We start from the raw sequence: 14,940 nt of genomic DNA, 5'->3' as shown, positions 1-14,940 counted from the left end.
AGAAAGTTTAATGACCTACTCTGTCAAATGCTTTAGACACATCACAAAAAGTACTAAGTTGGAATATTTTATAACTCAATGCTTTTAATATGGCGAGCATATGTGCAAGTGGCATTCTTAGCTGAGCACCTATCCTGGAACCTAAATTGTGATTTGCAAAATTAAATTGTTTACATATAAATGTGACAACTCAAGTTTGTAATTTTTTTGCATATTTAGGAAAACATTCTTAGTATGCAAACAGGAGGATAATTATTTCAATATTTTCTCACATTCTCAAAAAAAGATTTAGAAATAATTTCTTTTTAATATAAATACCGAAAACTGCTACCAGTCGCTTTCTTGAAATACTCGCTATTCCATAAATCAGTTTTCAAATCTTTTCAAGGTCATCTTTAGATGGTATATACGACGTCATTTGTAGTGTAATACTGGGAGCTCTCTGTGACTAGAATATGGAACCTGCTTTAATGTACTGCCATTAGTATTGTTCATATGGCAATTTGAATCCACAAATGAATTCTGAATGTATTGCACTACTATTGACAGCTCTGTTATTAATGTCGATGTACCATCCTCCATTGTGATGGACACTTTGTGACATTTCTCATGTAAATAATTCATTTTTTTTAACCAAATTGCCGTATAAACAATATTCATGGAAATACATTAATGCATGTTGGCATCATCTTGTCACAGACACCCAACATTATGCTATGAAATGGTCATGTAATCTCCTATGCATCTTCTAAAGATGAGCCTGAAAACAGGTTTATGGCATAAACAAGTATTTATAAAAAGTGACTGGTTGTAGATTTAGGTATTCAGTCATGGGTTCTTAATCATCCGTACTGGATAAGCTTAATCTTGACTTCTTTTTGTCTAAAATTTTCCCATGTTAGTGCACTGTGTTACACTTACCAGAGTACATAACTTACACTTAAGAATCCCTTAAACACCAAATGAACAGTGCAGTATTTGTTTTGTAAACATTTTAAAATACTGTTAATGTCAGAAAATAATATGGCTGCTTCCGAATGGTTAAATTTTTGGAAAAGCAGTTTTTATTGATTTTTGTACTGAACCCTATGCTTAGGAAATGATTATAAATACTTGTTATTGGTTGGTTAACATCATGCACGATATGATCGAGTCAGTTGTCGTACCCCTTTGCACTGACTGGTTTTCTTGTCTCGTTTCATTTCACATTATATCATATGCTGGGGGTGGACAAAATTAAAAGTTCTGTACGGTTTTCAAGGGAATCTTTTATCACTATTCCTGCAAATTAGTGACAAGTTCAGCTAACAAAGATGAAGGTGGATAGCAATTCACGCACACTTCTCTCCAATGTAGACCACGAAGACTCAATAATACTGAGATTTGATGACTGGTTGCCATGGGAGATGCAACAATTCATCATTGTGCTTACAAACCCATGCAAGCTGTGTAAACTAAGGGGGAACACAGCATTGCCATTGTGGAACAGACACTATACCATGGGATCAGCTTGATCAGCTAAAATTGTCACCTAATCCTTGGCAATAATGCAACCTTGCAGAGTAACCACAGTGCCCATGGAATACCACAATATGGCTGCTCAAATCACCACCGAACCCCACCATGTTTTACTCTTAACTCACACTACGCCAAAAGTTGGAAACTGTGTGAAACAAGACTCATCAGAAAAAATGACATTCCTCCATTGCTCTGTAGACCAGTTTCAGCATAATGTTTTCTTGCCATGAGTGTTTCATCATTGATGCAGTATAAATCCTCAAAATGAAGCCTCTCAAAACACCAGACACTTTAGCTCATTGGTAATGGAAGCACCCACCATATGAGCACCACCAATTTGCACATGTTCAAATTCACATAGTTCCACTGTAATGTATTCACAATTACACAAAACAGTGTTCTGACAACAATTGATGTTCACAATGCATTTGTGGTCAAATATAACAGTGCAGCCTGGTGGCTTGGTTACCATCTGCATTATGTTCAAGCATGCATTGCTCATCGTGTTTCCATATATTTGTTGAACCCTTGTAGTTAAAATTCTAGTTAATTCCTATTATTACTACCATATTTAAAAAATAAATTAATACATTGCTGAAATTACAACAAAATTCAAATAATAAAGGATCTTTACCTTTGCCAATTATAGAGTGAGAACCTGAACTCTGACAAAATTTCGCAGATTGTTCAGGGATATTTTGGCATAGGGACAGTGATAGAGAACGATACAGTAATTAGGATTTATTCAGCTTTGTTACCAGAATTATCGTTGTTTCTGTGAAAATACTTCCACAACAGCGAAAAAGCCTGCAATATGCAACCACCAATCCTAATAATATGAAAGGATTTGTTTATTTGTGGGCGGCTATGTGCAGAAGCAGCACTCCTACGATAAGACTGCCGTTGCTGCAGAAACAGCTGAGCAAAGCATTGCCGTGCCCCTCTTCCATCGCATTCAATGATCCCATAGATGAGATGCTTATCAGCAGATCCTTCATCAGTAAACCTATACATATTGCTGTGTAAAGTGTTAACATACAACTAACACTGCCGGGAAAACACATCCATGACAGGACCGAGCTGTACTGAATGCAAGCTTGAAAACCAGGAGTAAATTAGGCTTTACTGTTGTCAGCAGCAAGTATCTACATCCATGAATGAATGGAACACATCTGTTTACAAACAAGTCAAGCAGAGTGCTACTGCACAGATATTTACATTGCAGTACCAATACAAGGGATAAGAAATGAAACAAAATGTAATCACTCTGTAACAAGCCAACAGAGACCGTGGGTCCCCGATATCAAAATACTCCAAAAATCCCTGAACCCCATCTTAAAATTTGTCAATGGAGTTCTTGTTCATCCTTTATATAGCGTGTAGAAAATTTCGTGCCCTCTGATTTCACAGGGCGATTCCTCAAATACCAGCAATACAAAAATGTCTGTCACAAAATTTTGTCCTACACGTATTTCCAGAAGTAAATGGATGTTAAAGACTGGAAATCTGGCAACACTGTAATCACATGTCCGGTAACTACCTCTTTCAGTATATAGCAGGGCGCTGTGCAGTTGGTGCAGTAGATAGAGTTTTGGGTTAGCATGCAAGAGGTAAAGGCCCAATTCTCGGTCGAGGCTTACCGGTATTTGTTTTTATTTGCCAATTTCATTTTGCCATATAATACTGTAGTATGCACCATTTCTTAAGCCTTATGTATCAGATATTTACATAGTACATGTTTGGCAATTATGTGCAAAGCACGTTGCTAGCCCTATTAGTGACATAACGTCATAATGAAATGTAATGGCCTTGAATGTGGCAAGAATAATAGTTAGTACTAATCGATGGGACCACTGGGGTAGGGTACACAGGAAACAGGTTTGGAATCCATTAGATGCAGTGATGTGCAACAATTTGAGTCCACAACATGCAAAAGGCTACTTTAAAAGCTGACCAGTGAAAATAATTGTACTTCCTTTTCCATGTTGGCGGTATGTAAGCGCAAATGTTTTGTAGAAGACCTACTGTAATCAACGTATGACGATTAAGACACCAGATACCGTACCATGCAGACTACATTTGAATAAAAATAAATACGGCTTGACTCAGAATCCAACCCTTGACCTCCTGCATGCTAACCCAAACCACTGTTCATTGCACCAGCTGCACAGTACTACCACAAAATGCTGACAGAGGTAGTTTACATAACTACCGTGTTGTGAGACTGCCAATCTTTAACATCCATTCACTGCCGGAAATATGCACAGGGCAAAATTTTGTGAAAGGCATGTTTGTATTGCTAGTATGTGAGGAATCACACCGCGAAGTCTAAGTGCAAGAATTTTTCTGCACCCTGCATATCACCTTTTAATCAATCATCTGTGGTTTCTGGAAAAAAATTGAAATAATGTTTACCTAATAAAGCTGGCATAAACCAGTGGTGGTTAAACACCTTCAGATATGGTACTTACTTGTAACACGTAACTTTAAATCAACTATGGATGTAGTAATATATGGCAGTGAGTAGAAGGGAACTGTCATTTCAATCATTTTCCAAACCTTTGTGACGGTGTCTCGAATTCATTATTGCATTTAAATGTAGGTACAGATACTATCATTAATCAAAGTCATTCACACTTAGTAAAATAAACAACTCACCACCGCACAATAATAGTGTCACAACTGTTAGATTCGCTAGGTGAGCAGCAAACTGGAAAAGACGACAGTCAACATGGAAATGTTCCAAATAATGCCAACATGTGGCGATCAGTACTTGGAGGCTGGAAGCCAACTTATCGCATCCTTACTATAGGTATTCTACTGGTGGCTCATCTATATCACTAAGTGACTAACCCAGAACTCAATAGCATCATCTAATGGCTTCCAGGGACAACAAAAATTTGATTTCAATATTTCACATAATTATTGACCAAATTTAAAATGCTGTTGTAATCTACTCACTAAGATTTGTAATTTCATGTTAAAGATTTAACACAGTAAGAAAAGTATTACAGTTAGAAACACGGTGTGTTTATCTTGAGGCAGCGTAACTGATGGTGCGCGATTACCCGGATTTCATCAATCCAGTAGATGAGAATGAGAGCACCTGGAAATGTTCCATAAACTTCACATGTATTTTATAACCTTCAACTTTTTCTCGGTGGCACCCCGACCCCTACCCACAAAGTGGTGAAAGGAAAAAAATTATCGCTACCTACATTTTCGCTTTTCATGCAGTAAAACTTCAGCATCAGACATGGTGTTTAATTTATTGCTTCTTTACTACCGGCTCTGTTGACATCACAGTTTGCAGACAATATGTACATGTTACTGAATGTTCCAACAAAATTATACCGTTGACGACATATCGTTCAAAAGATGTGATGTCATAAACACTGAGATGTGGTAAAACTTGCTTTTGCCCAAAATGGGGCACAATTTATCAAGTGCTGCATAATGAAAGCACTTCCAACAAATTTTAAGCAAAATTTCAACCCTTGTTTGAACCTTTTCTCACTTACATATTTAATGCCAAATATTTAACACCAGATTTTGAAGCCATTTTATACATGGAAGATCGATTCTAGAAAGAATCAAGTGTTTATTGGTAACACACTAATTTATGTAGGTTACCAGTTGATGGTAAAACCAGTATATATACAGACCAGTAACCTGCTCCAAGTCAGTATTGGCTCTTGAGCAAAGAGTTCGACACCCACTGGATTACACAGTAGTAATTCTTTCCTTACATTACGTCATTCCAGTATACCACTTGTGTTTTATGACATGCTGGTAACATTAAGCTTCACTGTTTTGCACTCTTACAAATACATAGAACAAAACTGCTGCTGCTGCTGTTGGCATATTGGGCTTGCATGAAAGAGCGAACCGCCAGTCCCCTTTCCATGCTCAACTCTCAATCATTTTGTTATCCTAGTCTAGGTATACGTACAGGCCAGTGCTAGTCAACCCTGTCCCTATTGACCACTAGGGGGTGTTTGAGCTTTCATAGTAGGTAGCAGGTAGTAGGAATTTCAAAAATATTTTCATTATGTTTGCATAAAATTTTGACATAAATTATTCGGTAAGTGATTATTATGGTATACTTTAGCTTTAACTTGCTATAAGGCTGTTTTATAAATTTTATTTTATAAAGTTGTTTCTGAACATTATAAATCACCATTACTGGGGAACTGGTGGGCAGTTAGTAAATTTTATTATTAACCAGGATACGAAAGTGGGTGGTACATAAAAAAGGTTGACTACCCATGGTGTAGGCCCTAGACACCTGCTAAAACAGATTATCAACAACATTGTCCAATGATTTGGCTTAAATTACAATATGCTTAAAACTTTCCTCAATATGCTGAAACCCAAGATGGTTTATCTCCTTGTCATTATGGCACTAAGTACATTCACCTGCATTTTGGGAGCCATATATTACTGTAACAAAAAATTAATAAAAAACTGGACTCAGTTTAATCAGTCTTGTTTGGGATTTCTATATAAAATTTCCTTTTTCAAGTTATAGCTTTCTGTTACACTGTAAATTTTTACATGACTAAATAAGATGTACTAGAATCATAAAAGGATGAAATTCACATAACTTATGAACTAGAAACATTTCACTTCTATGTAAATTTCCGTTTGTGTGTCCTGAGCACACCAGATATTTCTCTGTTTCATAGCTCCTTGTGGTATCAACGTTTAGTGTCGTTGGACCTGCAAGTCGTGACCAGAGCCGCTCTGCGGCTTGTATCAAGTTTCTAGCTAGCCCTTGTCCACTCTTGCTCGGGACATCAAGTAGTAAAGCATTGTAGCCTTCAGCTGATAGGAAGCAACCTCAAACAACGTACTTCGTAACATATGGCCTAAGTGAGGCCTCAATAGCTATCTGTGTATAATGATATGTATGCAGCCAAGAAGAATCCTATACCACCAGTTAAGTACAATATATATAATTTTTACCAACGACTTCTAATTATTTTAGTTGTTGCAGATCCAGACCATGCAGCCAGCACCTTATTGACGTTACTGACAAACCTACTCTGATTTATATGTTTCTATTTAGCATTGGCCACCAGTCAACATTGGCAACGACTCGTCCGTCGTCATCATACCGCTCCTTATGCTCAAATTAACTGAGGAAAACCAAGTTTCCTGTAATTAGTTTGTGTAACACATTTTTATAAATAAAAAAAGTTTTTCAAGCATAATTATGTTATTAATATGGAGACATTATTTATTTTGTACACTCAGTCTTTAAAGAAGCAAACACAAATTAGCATGCATTTAGAAAGATTGTACAAATTTACAAGATAAGACAACAATGATGAAGATTAACAAAATTATGAGACATTATGAGATGTAAGAATTCATTTTATAGGATCTTTACTAAATCCAAAGTAAGTGCACACCAGAGCCACCATGTAACTCATCATGCACAAAAATGTTAAGAAAGTTTAATGTGCCCACAGCAGCTCTGTTTCTGACTTTTGTCAATATTTTAAAAGTGAAATGAAGAACCACTATACAGTGTATATACTCTCTGGTTTTTCACTATTAAGTCTTTCAAAATACAAAAATATATTAAATACACAAGCATAACACAACACTGTTCTTCATTTTCTTCATCAATCCCACTTCCGCCACTCCAGCCCATCAGGAGCCCTTACTTCCACCTTCTCTTTTGCCACTTCTCCCCAATTCGTACTGAGAACAGTGCCACCAGATTCTTGCTGCAATTGTTATTTAACATTAGTTTTGTTGCAGTGTATTCCATAGAATGCAAAGGATTTTTTCATATACTTACAAACGACTTGTTCATAGCTCGCCTGACTTCATCTGAACCCTGTTCATAGATTTTTTGGAAGAGGGCATTCAGCGCAGCTTCTCCTTCAGGTTTCTCATTGTCATCCAATTCTTTAGCAACTTGATCCCAGTCCTTTGATTTTGGGGCTGAGCTTGGATATTTTGGCGGACCAGCACTCAATATTGCTGTGTAAGGATGTAATCATTTGAAATATGAAAAACTAATATTAAAACAGCCAAAGAAAGCAAAACATACATTAAATTTTTAATTTTCAGTAGTCGTTCTGGCAGTATCATAAGAACTGACAGACAAATTGATGAGAGGTGTAAAATAAATACAGAAGATCATTAGCTTTTGGAAACGGAATTCCCCTAGCACAAAGTGAGATTATCAATTTTGTGTAAAACATGTCAATGATCAAGTTTTCTTATATAACCATTAAATATTTGAGGCAAAACTTGGATGATCATGAAATCTATTTGAAGGGGTCCATAAGAGTGTGCTCCCAGTTAGCGTATGTGAAATGTTGGGTTAAATTCAAAGACAGGACTATAAATCTAATAAAACAATCAATTTATATGCTATACAGCACCTTCCAGTGGTACATATAGAGCTACCTGTTGCCAGCATGGGGTAAATATGAAAACAAACCAGGTAGTCTGATCAGACTAATCCTTACTCGACTGATGGATTAGAACTTTCTTCTGCTGACTCTTGTACTATACATCATTTTATGCTTTCAAAATGTCTTATTAAGCAAGTTATGTCAATGTTGTCACTTGGGAACCCTATTTAGTAAGAAACAAGGACAACCATTTAATAGCATCCTACTTCTGTGAATAAGCTGGAAGTATTGAATAGACAGATAATGTAAAATGATTTTTCAAAATTAGTTTCCAAGATAGTTCATATAATTTCTGGTTTCTGTAAAATCTTTAGGGGTAAAACCCAATGGGACTTGGGGCAAGTAAGGCTAGCAACCTGCTTCCCTAGTACTTTAAATATGATGCTGGCAACAATCAGAGCAAAATGCCTCGGACCCTTGGAGGTGACGGAGTCCCACCTCTAACTGACAAACCAAGGACTCCTAAGATACGACTTGGCAAACAAATGGTAATGAGATGGGGAGCTATTAATATCAATGGGCGCTACTCTGGGAAGAAGGTAGAGCTGGCAGAGGCTGCAAGTAAGATGGGGCTGGACGTTTTAGCTGTTACTGACATTCGGGTAAGGGGTGAGAAAGAAGAGAAAGTGGGAGAATACAAGGTCTACCTGTCAGGAATCAAAGCAGGAATAGCACAATGGGGTGTAGGGCTTTATATCAGGAAAGAAATGGAACCCAGCGTAGTTGCCATAAGGTATGTAAACGAACGACTGATGTGGATAGATTTGACAGTGTCTAGCAAGAAAATTAGGATTGTGTCAGTATATTCGCATTGTGAAGGGACAGATCAAGATAAGATGGATAGTTTTTATGAGGCACTCAGTGATGTAGTTGTTAGAGTAAAGGACAAGGACAGTGTTCTGCTCATGGGTGATTTTAACGCCAGGATTGGAAATAGAACAGAAGGGTATGAAAAGGTTATGGGTAAATTTAGGGAGGATATGGAGGCCAACAGGAACGGGAAACAACTCTTGGATTTCTGTGCAAGTATGAGCTTAGTAATCACAAACTCCTTTTTTAAACAAAAGAATATTCACCGGTATATTTGGGAAGGCAGGGGAACCAGATCTGTCATTGACTATGTAATAACGGATCAGGAATTCAGGAAGGTTGTGAGGGACACACGTGTATTCAGGGGATTGTTTGATGACACTGTTCACTATTTAATCTGCAGTGAAATTGGTATTGTGAGGCCGGAAGTGCAGGAGGTCAGGTCCATATGTAGGAGGATAAGAGTGGAGAAACTTCAGGATAAGGAAATCAGGCATAAGTACATAACAGCTATCTCAGAAAGGTACCAGTTAATTGAATGTAGTCAATTACAGTCATTGGAAAAGGAATGGACAAGGTATAGGGACAAAGTACTAGAAGTGGCTAAAGAATGTCTTGGAACAGCAGTGTCTAAAAGTAGGATGAAGCAAACAGCTTGGTGGAATGACACAGTCAGGGCAACCTGTAAAAGGAAAAAGAAGGCGTATCAAAAATGGCTACATACTAGAACTCAGGTAGACAGAGAAAGTTATGTTGAAGAAAGAAACAAAGCCAAACAGATAATTGCAGCATCCAAGAAGAAATCTTGGGAAGACTTTGGAAACAGGTTGGAGACTATGGGTCAAGCTGCTGGAAAACCATTCTGGAGTGTAATTAGCAGTCTTCGAAAGGGAGGTAAGAAGGAAATGACAAGTATTTTGGACAGGTCAGGAAAACTGCTGGTGAATCCTGTGGATGCCTTGGGCAGATGGAGGGAATATTTTGAAGAGTTGCTCAATGTAGGTGAAAATACGATCAGTAACGTTTCAGATTTCGAGGTAGAATGGGATAGGAATGATGATGGAAATAGGATCACATTTGAGGAAGTGGAGAAAATGGTCAATAGATTGGAGTGCAATAAAGCAGCTGGGGTGGATGAAATTAAGTCGGAACTCATCAAATACAGTGGAATGTCAGGTCTTAAATGGCTACACAGGATAATTGAAATGGCCTGGGAGTCGGGACAGGTTCCATCAGACTGGACAAAAACAGTAATCACACCAATCTTTAAACATGGAAACAGAAAAGATTGTAACAACTACAGAGGTATCTCTTTAATCAGCATTGTGGGTAAAATCTTCTCAGGTATTGCTGAAAGGAAAGTGCGAGTATTAGTTGAGGACCAATTGGATGAAAATCACTGTGGGTTTAGGCCTCTTAGAGGTTGTCAGGACCAGATCTTTAGCTTACGGCAAATAATGGAGAAGTGTTATGAGTGGAACAGGGAATTGTATCTATGCTTTATAGATCTAGAAAAGGCATATGACCGGGTTCCTAAGAGGAAGTTATTGTCTGTTCTACGAGATTATGGAATAGGAGGCAAACTTTTGCAAGCAATTAAAGGTCTTTACATGGATAGTCAGGCAGCAGTTAGAGTTGACGGTAAACTGAGTTCATGGTTCAGAGTAGTTTCAGGGGTAAGACAAGGCTGCAACCTGTCTCCACTGTTGTTCATATTATTTATGGATCATATGTTGAAAACAATAGACTGGCTGGGTGAGATTAAGATATGTGAACACAAAATAAGCAGTCTTGCATATGCGGATGACTTAGTTGTGATGACAGATTCGATTGAAAGTTTGCAAAGTAATATTTCAGAGCTAGATCAGAAATGTAAGGACTATGGTACGAAGATTAGCATCTCCAAAACGAAAGTAATGTCAGTGGGCAAGAAATATAAACGGATTGAGTGCCAAATAGGAGGAACAAAGTTAGAACAGGTGGACGGTTTCAAGAACTTAGGATGCATATTCTCACAGGATGGCAACATAGTGAAAGAACTGAAAGTGAGGTGCAGCAAAGCTAATGCAGTGAGCGCTCAGCTACGATCTACTCTCTTCTGCAAGGAGGAAGTCAGTACCAAGACTAAGTTATCTGTGCACCGTTCAATCTTTCGACCAACTTCGTTGTATGGGAGCGAAAGCTGGGTGGATTCAGGTTACCTTATCAACAAGGTTGAGGTTACGGATATGAAAGTAGCTAGGATGATTGCAGGTACTAGTAGATGGGAGCAATGGCAGGAGGGTGTCCACTATGAGGAAATCAAAGAAAAACTGGGAATGAACTCTATAGATGTAGCAGTCAGGGCGAACAGGCTTAGATGATGGGGTCATGTTACACGCATGGGAGAAGCAAGGTTACCCAAGAGACTCATGGGTTCAGCAGTAGAGGGTAGGAGGAGTTGGGGCAGACCAAGGAGAAGGTACCTGGATTCGGTTAAGAATGATTTTGAAGTAATAGGTTTAACATCAGAAGAGGCACCAACGTTAGCACTGAATAAGGGATCATGGAGGAATTATGTAAGGGGGCTATGCTCCAGACTGAACGCTGAAAGGCATTATCAGTCTTAAATGATGATGACGATGATGTAAAATCTTTGACATGCACGAAAGAGTTTAACAATATTTTGTCATAAATTTTGTCTTTTGTAGTTCTACTGAACCTGATACAATGTGGAACTGAAATAAGAGAACAGTAACCATTTAACTGCTGTATGTAAATCATGTGATAACTGCAGTGTATCCTCAGAAAAAGTTGTCTTAATATCCACCTTACATGTTTGTGTTTTAGTGCGTAGTTATGGACAGAGACTCCGGGCAGTTATGCTTACAAACATTATTCTTCCTTTTTCTGACGCTAGCTGCTTACACGGAGTATTTACAATGATCAGCCAGAACATGACCACCAAACTACTACCGATATAAACACATCCAGGTGATAGTAGCATCACATGGCAAGGAATGACTGCTAGTCAGACACACACATGTAGCATGTAGTATTAGTACACGTACTGTCTGTGCATAGAATGGGCAAGACGTATGATTAATCTGAGCTTGACCGTGGGCAAATTGTGATGGCCGAGAGTATTGGCATGAGCATTTCGGAAACTGCACGGCTTATCGGGTGCTGTGGGAATGCTCAGGTGAGTGTCTTCAACCAAGTCGAGATGGCGTGGGGTTGGGTGGCCAACCCTCTTCACAGATGTCTAACAGCACAGGAACAGAACAGGCAGCGAACTGTGGTGGAGCTAACATCAGACTTTAATGCTGGTTAAAGTACCAATGTGCCTAAACACTTCTAATGACAGACCTCCGCAGCCAACGACCCATGCATGTGCCAATGCTAACCCCATGACATCGGCAACTACAACTGAAATGAACCCATGACCATCAGCACTTGATGCTGGTGCAGTGGCAGAGTGTTGCATGGTCTGCTCGGTACCTTCTTCATCATGCCGAGGGGAGGGTGCAAATCTGTTGTCTTCCGGGTAATAGCTCCTTGACACCTGTACTAGGAACAGCTACTTGACACCTTTACTGCGGGTCAAAGACAAGTTGGTAGCAACTCCATTATGCCCTGGGGAACATTCACATGGGCATCCACCGGTCCAGTGGAGCTCACGCAAGGCACCATGAGGGCCAAGGAGTATAGTACACTGGGTACAGACCACATGTACCCCTTCACAATGATCACGTTTCCAGCAACAGTGGCATTTTTTAACAAGATGTTACAAGGCCAAGAGTCCTATGGAGTGGTTCGATGAACAAAGTTGTGAGTTCCAATTGATGAACTGCCACCCCCCCCCCCCCCTTTCCACCCAACTTGCCGGAACTCAATCAAACACATCTGGTATGCAACTGAACATGGTGCCAGAACTCATCACTCTCCTCACCACAATTTATGGGAATTGGGTGACTTCTATGTGCAAATGTGGTGCCAACTCTCTCCAGCAACCTACTAATACCTTACTGCTTCTACACCATGATGCGTTGCCATTGGTATCCATGACAAAGGTGGACATACTGGCTATTAGGTCGGTAGTCATAATTTTCTGGCTGATCAGTGTAAATTGCTCATTAGCCTATTTTGATATGACACATTTCCATCCTAAAAAATTCCTACAGCAACATTACAAATTATTATAAAACTGTTGAACACTGTATGCGATAAAACTTCAGTATACACATAAATAATCCATTAATGTAATGACAATTCATTAGAGAAAGCAGCAGTAAAGATAAAATCTAAAACTCATTTGTCAGAGCACAACAAGCAAGTCACTATGACTGCCTGAGAGTGTTGTATTGTCTTTTAGGAACTGTTGTCTCTGAAATCTTCCCATCTCTTCAGTTTGTTGCTACATTTTGTTTTATCTTCAAGTTTTTGCTTATTTATGCCAATTTCTTCTAGGCCTTCATGCACTTACTTAAGCCTGTTGCATTGATCTTGTAATTTTTAAAATGTATATTTTTTTCTTGTCAGTCTTCTGGGATAGCCCCTGTCGATGTGCCTACTGAACACTAATCATCTTTTTCCAATTTAATCTGTAATTTTTCTACACAATTCATTGATTTGGCCTCTCTCTTCAAGAAAGGGGGGAGGGGACACACGACAAATTATTTAAAAGCAAATGAAGTGAGTGACAGAAGCATCTGCAGCATCTTAAAGAAATAAATTACACTTAACTACATTGATTCCACTGCAATAATTGGCAATATTTATTGTATGACAGTCATACACAGCACCTTGCACTTTTTTGGTGAAAATGTGTATTGATATTGCTGCAGTCATCAAAAAGATACCATGGCGAGTTCCACCTTTCCTTTTAGAGTAGATCATAACATTAGTAGCAAAATTTTGAGCCACCTAATATGTGGCTATCATGTAGTCAGATCTCTTTTAATCTGCTTGGGACCTCTCTGATAACCACCCCCCCCCCCCCCCCCGACAGCTTGGAATAACTTGCATCAGTACTTTTGTACATAGCACCAAATTGATAGCAACTGAGCTAGGTGGCCACCATCCGGAAACAGCAGAAAGATGCAATGGTCAGAGTTAACAACAGGCTTCAGGCTGCTGTCCTGGGCAGGAACACTGGGGCACCTATGGTGAAAGCTCCTCTGGGGCTCCTGGAATCCCCCAAAAAGTTGATTCCACTCATTCCGATGTACATGGCTGGCAATATTTATTGTATGACAGTCATACACAGCACCTTGCACTTTTTTGGTGAAAATGTGTATTGATTTTGTTGCAGTCATCTAAAAGACACCATGTGACAAATTTTGGTATTGGCTGCACAACCACCTCTTACACTTTTAAGCAGAAAACTGTTCCCTTTTAGACCAATAGGAAGGAAGCCAAGTAGTAAGACCAGTGGCCAGTTTGCACTCTTATGTTTGCCGGAAGTTTTATCTAAGATGTGGAGGTGGCTATGCTGCTAGTTATTTAATAAACTGGGTGTCATCAACTAAAAATCATAGCTCATGTCAACACAAATAAAACTTTCTGCCTGGGTTCTGAAATCATCCTCAGTTCCTATAGATGGCTATGGCTAAATGGTGAAGGAAGCAAGACTCTTACACGGACTGGGTGGCGGCAGGGATGGGAGCTGTGGGTAGGCAGCATATCTCGCTATTTCAGCATAGAACTATAAAGGAATCATCACAGATTTTTCAGATATTACATGGAATTCAACTTTCTCTGTTTGTCCGTGAAATCTAGACTGCTGTAAACAGTGGCGTCGATGTTGATGCCCTTCCTTTGACTTTTGGACGATACAGTTTCACACTGTCGTTTAATTGACAAAATATAAGCTTACTGAGAACCAAGCAACTTTTTTTACTGCATTGAAGACTTCTAGGCATATAAAACTCAACATGTTTTTCTTAATGGGCTGAATACATCAGACGTACAAGTACCTTTAGGAATACGCAAAGGATATAGAGGATGTTATAAATTACCTTTACAACTTAAGGCTTCAATAGCTTTAAAACTGTACTAAATATTAACAAATTATGCTTTCAACATTTGATAACTAAACATCTTTTTTACTTTCACGGTGATGCAATTTTGATGCAGAATTGAACTGTAAATTCTGATAAAATGTGAACGCCACAAGAAAAAAGTCAATGTGTGG

The 14,940-nt window shown here is 38.8% G+C and overlaps 1 protein-coding gene across 3 annotated transcripts in view; it reads right to left on the bottom strand.

Moving 5' to 3' along the window:
* Positions 1–6,734: 6,734 nt before the first annotated feature.
* The window catches only part of LOC124544778 (protein SGT1 homolog), a 29,860-nt gene continuing 21,654 nt past the window's right edge, over positions 6,735–14,940 (bottom strand). For all 3 annotated transcript variants that reach the window (XM_047123457.1, XM_047123459.1, XM_047123458.1), the window contains exons 5-6: positions 7,331–7,515; positions 6,735–7,256 (exon numbers count right to left, since the gene is read on the bottom strand). In XM_047123457.1, the coding sequence (XP_046979413.1) occupies positions 7,152–7,256; positions 7,331–7,515 (290 nt within the window). In that variant the 3' untranslated portion in view covers positions 6,735–7,151. The remainder of the gene's footprint in view (positions 7,257–7,330; positions 7,516–14,940) is intronic.

Source organism: Schistocerca americana, chromosome 8 (genome assembly GCF_021461395.2).
Source record: "Schistocerca americana isolate TAMUIC-IGC-003095 chromosome 8, iqSchAmer2.1, whole genome shotgun sequence".
NCBI classification, from domain to species: domain Eukaryota; kingdom Metazoa; phylum Arthropoda; class Insecta; order Orthoptera; family Acrididae; genus Schistocerca; species Schistocerca americana.
The sequence above is the reverse complement of the archived record's forward strand: the minus strand, read 5'-3'. Positions and strand labels throughout refer to the sequence as shown.